The sequence below is a fragment of the Monopterus albus genome, unplaced genomic scaffold (assembly GCF_001952655.1).
Source record: "Monopterus albus unplaced genomic scaffold, M_albus_1.0 scaffold310.1, whole genome shotgun sequence".
In the NCBI taxonomy this organism is placed as follows: Eukaryota; Metazoa; Chordata; class Actinopteri; order Synbranchiformes; family Synbranchidae; genus Monopterus; species Monopterus albus.
Genome location: NW_018128190.1, coordinates 30904 through 40865, shown reverse-complemented (window position 1 = coordinate 40865; position 9962 = coordinate 30904). Strand labels below are relative to the sequence as shown.

At 44.4% G+C, this 9962-nt stretch overlaps 1 protein-coding gene across 2 annotated transcripts in view; it reads left to right on the top strand.

The window, feature by feature from the left end:
- Positions 1–262: 262 nt before the first annotated feature.
- Positions 263–9962, top strand: part of efna1a (ephrin-A1a) — a 14388-nt gene continuing 4688 nt past the window's right edge. For both annotated transcript variants that reach the window (XM_020623827.1, XM_020623826.1), the window contains exon 1: positions 263–600. In XM_020623827.1, coding sequence (XP_020479483.1) covers positions 503–600 — 98 coding nt within the window. In that variant the 5' untranslated portion in view covers positions 263–502. The remainder of the gene's footprint in view (positions 601–9962) is intronic.

Here is a 9962-nt window from a genome sequence, read left to right as displayed (position 1 = left end):
CAAGCGTCTATGGACATGTCAAATTTTGACAAACGACAGTAGATGTTTTAAAAAAATGTGTTGGAGGCTCATGTAGACACTCTGTACAGGCTGGAGTGTTAATAATGTGCACAGTACAACATGAGCACACACAGTACACAAAGAAACCAGCCGAGCTCGTGTCTCTCGCACGGCCCTCTGATTGGTCTAGTCTGTTACTGGAGGCGGAGATTGTGACTGTGGGCGTTTGACAAAACCTGCCTCCGTGCAGCTCAAACGTTCATTTACTACGGATTAGTCGAGATAAGCTGACCTTGCTGTAGTTACCATTGTTCTATGCGTTTACATGCTTGTTGTCTTTGCGAGCCGCTGCATGCGTAAAGTGTTTGTTTGAGCGTGGAGTCTCCAGGTGCACGGTCGACATCTCTCGGAAAACTTTTTGTTTGTTTGTTTGTTCTTTTCCTTTTTCACACAACCTACCTGAGTTGTGCTTCACTTCTGCACGCCTTCACTCCTCTCCACCATGGATTTGGTTTGGATTGTGGGTTTCCTTGTGAGCATCTGCGCCTGGTTTGCTTCAGCGGAGCGGCACAGCGTCTTCTGGAACAGCACGAACCCAAAGTAATTGTACTTTTTAATTTGTGTTTTCCGATTTATGTTCAGTTCTCTTAACCCACGCTTGCATTCACTTCTTTATTTTGCAACGCACATCCTGATTGTTTGGCGTCTTAAATATAAACGAACTTTTAACCTAATTCTCACTGCAGATTGGATCACTATGATCCATATTCATATGTATTTGAATAGTTGCAACGCATGTATATTCAGTGAGCTTGTTGTAATGAATTTGTAATGGCAGCAACTGATTGCTGTTTTCATGCAAGACAGTTTGGAGTCTCTCTCCCTCCCTCTCCCTCCCTTTTTGGCTTGAACCTGTTATGTTGCTATTTACCTGCGATACTTTGCCTAGCCTGTTCAGAATTTAATCCGTTTCGCAATCTGTGCTACGGGGTTCATTTCATCAAGTTTTGCCATCTATTTATCTTTCTGATCTCAAAGTGAGCCAGTTAGAGAGCTCTTACTTTGGAGGGAAGAAAGCTCCTTGATGTGGGTGAATGTAGGGAGAGAGAGAAATGCAGGCAGCTATGGGGGTATTTTTCATTTAAGGGGGAGTGATCTGTGAATGCTACTACATCTCCTTCTTTGGACTCTTTATGTGCATTTTTTTTGCACTGACTTAATTTATTTGTAGGAGTCCTTGCAGCAAAAATTTTGTTTTTTTTCTGTCACTTTTTGGCCTGTTGTGTCTTCATTCATGAGAATAAATCCTATGGGAAAGGACTACTTTTTTCTTAGCGGGAGTTCGATTTTTTTGTGGTGATTTTACAGGTGTGACACACAGCCCAACATGCTGAAATATCTGCTGCAATATCCTCCCCATCTGACAAAGAGTCCTAACCTCTGTGTGGAGTGGGAGGTTGCTGCATCTCCTAAATCAAGAGATATTACATGTGGTTTATGGGGCTGTCGGCGAGACATAGGAGTGTTCATATTTCAGGTGGTAAGACGAGTAATAATGGTGTATGACAGAGACAGAGGAGGTAACTTGAAGCCAGCCCAGCAGGTCATGCTGTGGGGGAGAGATGGATTGCTCAGGGAGCAGAAATTGGAGCTCAAATTGTCAGGGTTAGGGGCCATTCAGCACAAGTGGGGGTCAATTAGAATTATGGTTGATGATGGCTGGGATTGGGGTATGAAGAGGGTTAGGTTTACACACCACAAAGAAAGCTCTACAGGCACCCCTACCCACTGACATACACAGGCAAGCACACACAACAGTCTCCTGACAGAATCACTCAATCACAAACCAGGACTCCCAGTCTGACCAACTGGCAGCATATAAAGTCAATCAATGCTGAGCTCACCCTTTCAGTGTTCAAGCACATGTCTTTTCTTGGCTTGAAACACAGATATTCAAATATTCTCCCACAAGCTAAACACTCTTTTCCTCCTGATGTCCCCTGTGGTTTAAGCTACAGTGTTTCTGTTCTCAGAAAGGCCATAATTGCAGTGACAAAGCCTTTCACTGAAAATCAGAAGTCAAAGTCCGAGATTGAAAGGCATTTTGTTGTGTCCCCACTGTGGCACAGCAGTGATCATTCCTGTATATATACTGGTAATCCGTCCTTTTGCATTTGCTGATTTTATCCAGATGCCTGTGCCTAAATCTCTCCCTTTGGCTGCTCTTAATCCTGTACTTGTAGAAAAACCACAGAGCTTCTGAGATGTTTTCATTTGGTACTTTTCGTCTTTCCCTGCAATCTGCTCTCCCCTTTGACCTGTTACTTGATACAGTGTGTTGACGTTCGTCTTTTACCTCATGAAATGTGTTGGGTTTTTTTTTTGGCTTCAGTTTATTGTTTCATCCCACTAGGCAGAAAGCTGCCGTTAATCAAATTGATCACAGATTGATCACTTTGGCCCTTGTCGTACAGGCCTGATTACTTTTTCTTTGTGTTTTGGTAGAGGGATTTAGTAACTTACACATTCATCCATTTACATGCACAGTTACCCTGCTCACCACTAATTTGAGTGCATGTATGAGCACGCCTTGGGGCCCGTTGACATCCAAGGTCGGATCTGCCTGTACTTTAATGAATACTTTGTTTCAGCATTAGTGAAATCTGTTTCTGACAGTGTGTGTTTAGAAACTTTTACATTGTTAGCATGTTTGTAACCTTTGTGTCAGATTAGCAACGGCTTAATCACCAGCACAGGTTGGTTCCCAGAAAGAGGCTCACCAGTCTGCCCAGTAAGCGTGGGTCCCGGCATGCCAGTGTGTCTACGTGTCTTTTGTGAAGGGAGTGTCTGTGTAGAAGTTCGCTCACATGTACAAGATCACCGGATCTGACTGACTCACACACTCTCATCCACATTAACCCAGTCGTCCATGCACACATGTGCCACACGGTTGTGATTGATGTTAAAATCGTCCCAGGAACCTTCAGGACTCCACAACTTTAGTGTGAGACAATAATCCACTCTTTCATCGCTTCTTTCTCCCTTTCCCCCTCTGCCTGCTGACAGAGCATGAGTATACCACCCCCCCTCCCCCTCCTCCTCCTCATCCTCTGCTTTGTACCTGTCTCTCACTCTCTCCGGCACCTCCCTCCCCCTCTTCTTGGCCAGGTTCCCTTTTCAACTTGGTGCTGTGGTCTCTAGTTATGTGAATCTGTTAACCGTTTCATGGCTCGCTCACACACATCTGTTTGACCTGCTGTTTATTTTAACAGAATCTTTTCTGTGATCATAACACATTTTTGAGCAAATCTGTTCTTACTCTGAAGTCTTTAATTTTCTGTCTTTCTAATGGGATCTTTGACGTTAGTAAAACCACGATAGACTTCCAGATTGTTGGCTCAGTGGTTTAATTCATTTAACTGAACATGCAGTTTGTGCTGTGTTGGCTCAAATGAAGAAGTTATTTAAGGTATGTTTCACCCACATGAAGGATTTTCTTGTTACTTTTGCAGTCGCTGTGGGTGTTTTGTGATGATTCCCATACAAATTGGGGAATAGTCTTCACGGTGAGCCACAGAAAGAGACTAGTAACTGGTGTGACCGATTGGAGTTCAGAGTTCACTATGTGATGAAGTGGCACAGCCTCTATCAATCTGTCAGTCATTCTGTCACGGCGGTGGTCCCTGAATACTGGCTGCCACTCAGGCCAGCCCCTCTTCACACAACCGTGGCTCTTACTCTGGGAAACTCTCATTCTCTCCCCTCCTGTCTTTTTGGTCCCCTTCACTCCTTCACCAGCTTTTATCTCTACTTTACAAGCTGTCCCTTTTCAGTCTGTTATTTCCTCACCTCCAACTCTGGCTTGCGGAGAATAGAGGAAGGAGCGAAAATTGCTAAGAGTTGTGGAATTTATTTATTTATTTTTTTATCATTCTTGGCACCCATGGCGATCCGTCACAAGGCACTTTGCCATTTCCTTCTTGCTTGTTTCTCCCTCTTAATATCCACTCTAGTCTTCTCAGCAGACCTGTTTAACTTTTTTCTCCTCTTCCTGGTCTTTTCACTTCTCTGTCCGCTTCAACGACACCCCTCATGAGGGCAGAGGCACACATGGACAAAGTGGTAGAGGCGGTCTGAAAATCCACACCATGAAAGGAGAGGAATTAAATGAAGGGGAAAAAAACAAATGTGTACTGCAGAAGTAAGCGTCTCTGCCTGGCTGTTTGCACGTGTGCACATACATGTTTGAGAGATGCAAGATCAGATTGGGTAGTCACATTAGCAAGTGTCATGGGGTGGGCACATTAGATAAGGGATTTTTGTGATTTCCAAGTAGTCTGACCTCAAACTACTTTCCTAGTGTTAGGTTATTATAATGGTTTTTAGCCTTTACTAGAAAAACATCCAGGTTTCCTAGTTCACTTCCTAATCCAGCTTTCAATCAAAACCCACTGCACACCCTTCCCCCTCTTTTTAGCCAACTCCTAAATCTATCTGTCTTTCTTTAGCATCGTCTGTCCCTTTACCCTTCCTCCACCCTTAATCTGGCCTTGTAATCTGTCTGGTGAATTTCATCTGGGGATAATACTCTTGAGAGAGTGTCAAATGGGTGCTGTTTGCCTCTTGTAGGCTCACTGATCATTGAACTGGGCTGAGGTTTCCTGTGTTTACACTCTGTAAGAAGACTGCATCAGTTACACATTAGAGTTTTATTTTCAAAGGCTGATATTCTTCCTATTGAATATTCCCATTTGTTGTTGCAGTGTCAGAGGCAGGAGGGCTTGTTTTATTGACTGCACTAGACTGTGAATCAGGCCAAAGGTTCTAACTTCCTCGCTAACCCCAGCATGCTGCTGGTGTTAGCAAAGTTTGCTGGCTGTCTGCTGTGTATTTCCCTGTGAAGTGCTGTACTTCCTGACTACGTCTTTTCCCGGCAAAACCGCGTATCCTGTCTGCACAATAAACAATACGTTTCTCACACACCACCACACGAAAGACTGTAAAAGTCTGGACTTGGGAGCTGATTGAATTTCCCAGGCTCATTTGAGAAATGGATATGCTCAACCTCTGAGACTTGATTGATGACAAGTGATTAATAGTGATTTGTTGTTTTTGTGAGCAGTCGGCTTGACTGTCAGGCCTTAAGGATGATTTAGGATACTGTCAAACCTCTGTCTGTCTCTATTTGGGATCATCTGATCAGAGTCACCCTGGTCAGCCCTGCCAGTGTGTTTCTGCCCCCGACCCATCCTTGTGTCTCGTCCTTATCTATGCAGCAGACTTCCCCTGCTACTTCCCACTCTGCTCCTCCTCTGTGAGCTGCTTTACAACTGTTGAGTCCCACACACAGACATCATCATGCTCCATTAGTGCACAGATTTGTGATTATGGCACAAATATGAGTTGGACATTTCTTTCTCGTGTGTGTGTGTGTGTGTGTGTGTGAGGGAGTGATGCAAAGTGTGGCCCTGTAGACTTGTTTGTCAAGTCTTGGAGACATCCATTGTATGTGTTTGGAAGAGAAAGAATTACCCTCCAAGATTCCGATATTATCTCTGAAAAGGAGCCATAGTGTTGGTTTTCTTTTATAAATAAAAGTCATTGTGTAACCTTTTGTTTTTCTTTTGCCATTTATTGTCCTGTTTATTGAAACTCTGGATTTAGTGTGTAAACATGTCCCCCACAGCAAATACTGCTACCCCCTAGAGGTCAGATGTATTATTATTATTACTACTACTAGATATCTGTAAGCAAGAGCTGCTGCTGCTGCTACTACATTTAGAAATCAATGTAGTATCTGCAGCCTGTACTCACATTTAGTACATTCCCCATGGAATTCATTAAGCTACAAGCTCAGGCTGTGTTTGCAGAAAAAAACCACTAAGCATGAAGTTTTATCTTGTGGAAATCAATCCAGCAAAATCAATTTCCTTATACAGATATTTGCCTCTTGAGAAATGTGATGTCAGTGGTGACCTTTCTGCTCTGGCCCTTCATAAGATACAAATCGCTGAGGAGACGGTGTGAGACAGTTGGAAAGAGCATATATATTCATCTAAGCCTCCTTAGTGCAATGGAATCAGCCAATTATTTCTTTACTGGACTTAAAGCTTTGTCGTTTTGCTGAATGACAAAAAAAAAGCTCAGCGAGTTCGGCCAGGAATAATGGGCAATGATCCCAACAAACAAAGGTTCAGTGACGGATGAGAAAAAGCTGATTGAGATGGATGGCAAAAAGTCACATGGATGCAAAGAATGAAGGCAGGAATGTTATGTTAAAAAGGTATGAGCTGAAAGAGTTGGACCATATTTGTTTCTGTGACGGCTCCAGCGTACCCACACAGCATTGTGCTCAGTTCTGCAAACAGCGGGTCAGAAAGTTGCATATTTGAAATGTCGCCAGGACAGGTTGTGATCGGTTCAGCGAGTTTAGCGTGGGGGAGGGACAGAGTTGACATGAGGATCTGGTTCGTGTATTGAGCAATGAAAGTTGGACAGAGAATGGGAGGGCACAGCTGACACTGATGGATGAAACAAAAAGAGCAAAAAAAGTTACAGACTCCCTTAACTAAGTTCACAATGCACCTCAGAGACTTCGCTCTCTCTGATGTGCCACCTTGCTCACTGAGTCATGTAGCTTTCACAGATATATCTTGAAAGCTCCCTTGTGTCCAGTGTCTTTCATTATTCTGTTAATACCTCTCACTTTCCCCTCTGCAACCATGGACAGACACATTCATAGTCTGTATCTCTTTGAACTCCATAAGTCCTGTGTAAAAGAGTAATACCCTTCCTCTATGTAGGAACAATAGAGGAGAAAAAGGCTCCATCCTGCCTGTCCCACCCCTTACTCTGTCCCCAGGCCTCAGTCCCTCCTCTGGGCCTCACTGTCCACTCTAATCCCCTGTATTAAGCAGAGTCTGGTGCTCATGAATGGACCTGAGCTGAGCCTCTGCTCCACGCAGTAATCCAGGCTTGGACGAAGCGATTAGGTTGTCCCCACATTCCGGTTCACTCATCTGTAATGTAGGCCAATCATCTTTTGGGTCACATTAGTGGTGTGTGTGTGTGTGTGTGTGTGTGTGTGTGTGTGGTTAGGATGACTGCAGCCCTCTGAGACCCAGCACAGGTTCACTAGACTAGAGCTCCTGTTTTTAAATGCTGTTGTCCAATATGCGTAGATTGTGCTATGATAGCATTCGCGAACTTTACTAGATTTGAACCAGTTCCCATCATAGCATCTAACTGTAGAATTTTAAAAGCACAAAGCCACTTCTTGCTGACTGACTATGTGTAAAATTCTCCTGTGCTGACTTGGCAATTGTCCGACCTTTGATCCACATCGCAGCCTCTTCTCCTCAGAGGTACGGCATTCCACAGCGCCTTAGATTGCTGAGATGAGAGGGTGATGGATGGATGAAAGGGGGTAGAGGTGGAGAAGAAAGTAAAACACTGGTTCGAGAGATTAAAGAAGAGAGATCAGCTACTGCTCCCGAAGAGGCTTCAATAAATCAGGAATTTCTTCTAAGGAGAAGAGGAAGAGTGGCCAGGAACAGTCTGTAGCCTATTCATCAGTGTGCTCACACACAGATTTGACCATTTCACATTCCCTCACTGCTATTATCAGTCACTTTTCATTATTGGCATTCAATCATTCGTGTAGCCTTATCGTGACTGAAACACACTCCCAGATTCTTCAGAGCTCTACAGATGCAACAGACACATTCTCTAACACAAACACATCTTAATACCTCAGACTGAGACAGACACACTTGGACAAAATCCTTGCCATAGCTGCACAAATCACTCTTAGGGCAGAGACACACCAAGCCGACAGTCAGCCATCAGCCACCTTCAAACCGTCGCTGAGCGCCTGTCAGGGCTCATCCTCCTGGTGTGTCCCGCACCACTAGCTGGTCCCTGTCGGTGGTTTTTTGGCCAATTCAACATGTTGAGTCAGTGTAGGTGGCTCGGCCTCGTTCATGAGAGAGAGAGACTACTGTGATTGGCTGTTGAGTTAGTAAATCAGTGCACGAGAAGAGAACAGTTCAGGAAAGCCCCTTCAGCCTGTTGCAGTAGTATCCATGGTTTCAGTTATTTAGTGCACTTTCTCCTCGTTTTTCACCTCTACAACCTCCTTTCTTCTTCCACAACCGAAAGACCAAGGGCAGAGAACGGCAGGGTCATTTGCATTTTCTTATCAGACATATTCTCGATTTAGAAGCAGCTATAAACAGCAGCTGTTTGAATGAGAGATGTTTTGTCTATAGCTTATACTTCCGCATTCAAACTCTACTTCTTTCCCTTTCTGAGTGGCAAATACAGATATCGCCAACTGTTGGTGGGGGGGAGTTATTTCTGTCATGCAGGCGCGGAACGCACGTGCTAGTCGGCTGTCATTTGTTGTCCGTGCTGTGTGTTCAAGTGTCACTTTTTCAACAAAGCCAACGTGAGGCGACTTAGAGGTTGGCCTTCTGCTAGTTCTTTCATGTCGGCTTGGTGTGTTTCTGCACTTAAGTTGAGAATACAACAACTCCTTACTGTTACTTCTACTGAGCCTTCAAGCATCACTGTCGTTAAGAGAGTGTCCTGTGATAAACAATGGGAATAAATCAGGGCAACCAATTGACACAGAGAAGAAAACAATCTGGAAGAGGTTAATAACAGGGGACTCACACTGGGGGAGACGGAAGATTTTGACTGCTAAAGAGAAGGTGGCGTGATTTGACTTTGTTAGCTAACCTTCTCACACAGAGGCCAAAGCTCTCTTTGAAGTGAGTTACTCAATTAAGCAGATGATGTGGAATGTTTCGATGCTGAGGCGTTAGAGGAGAACAAAAGGCAGCAGGATAATTAAAACTATTTGCCATTAATAAAAAGGAGCTAACTGGCCTCTCTGGGTGCAGATTCTCTGCTAAGTGAGGTGTTCCATCAGCGGATGCACACTGTGAATAGAGACGCTGTATGAAACGGTGGCATAGATAAAGCAACTGTAGCACTCACACACAAACACTGCGACTTCAAAAGCCAGTCCCAACTAGAGCCCTTTGACCTTCCTCCCCATGCCCACGCCTATTCATGCCCTCATCTCCCCCCCAAACTCTCAGCCTAAAGGGGCTGAGAAGTGGGGGAGCAGGAAGGCATAATTACCCCCCTCTGGGCAACTTTAATACTCTTTTTTGTGTTTTAATTGCACCCCCCTTTAACCCCCATTTGATGAACACATTGGGACCATACCTCAACCAGTTTGTAATCAGGGCTTGGGGTGAGGGAGGGATTGAGTGTAGGGAGTTTGTTTGTGTGTGTTTTCAGTATTTGCAGGAGGATGATAACTCTGTCAGGCAAAAGCAGACACCAGTGTTTGTTCAGTAGTGTTATCGATTCGCCTGGAATTGAAAGTGGCAAGGGGAAAAACCACTTTAGCACCAATCTGGTAAACAGAGCGTGGCAGGCAAACTGCAGATAAGCACTAAGCTGTCTGGACCATGGCAAAATGATAATTATGGCTCTACCCCTAAAAGGTGGCTGGAGCACGCAATTATCAGCACAGTTAGATGGAAGTTTCATCAGTACATTAAAAAGGTGGTGTTGTAATGGTGTTTTCAGCTAATCTTGGTCATCAGTATTGAGGGAATTCAGTCAGGCGGTGAGGGGTAAGGGGATGGGGAGTGGGAAGCAGAGGGAGTTGGAGCCCGGAGTTTGGAGCCACATCATCTGTCCTTTTACCGGGGAGTACCAGTGAGACCCCTGGCAGCAGCAAACAACAACACCAGCTAATGAGCGACAGGGGCCTGTGTCTGTGCACTGTGATCGTTAGTCACACATATGGACCTTGTCACAAAACACAAACACACCAAATGCTACTTGTTACATTTCAGGGGTTTTATGTGAAAATGCCAGAATTCTCAAAGAAAAATATGCTTGAGGATAAAAATGCCTTCAGTGGTGAAGTTTTTCCTGCT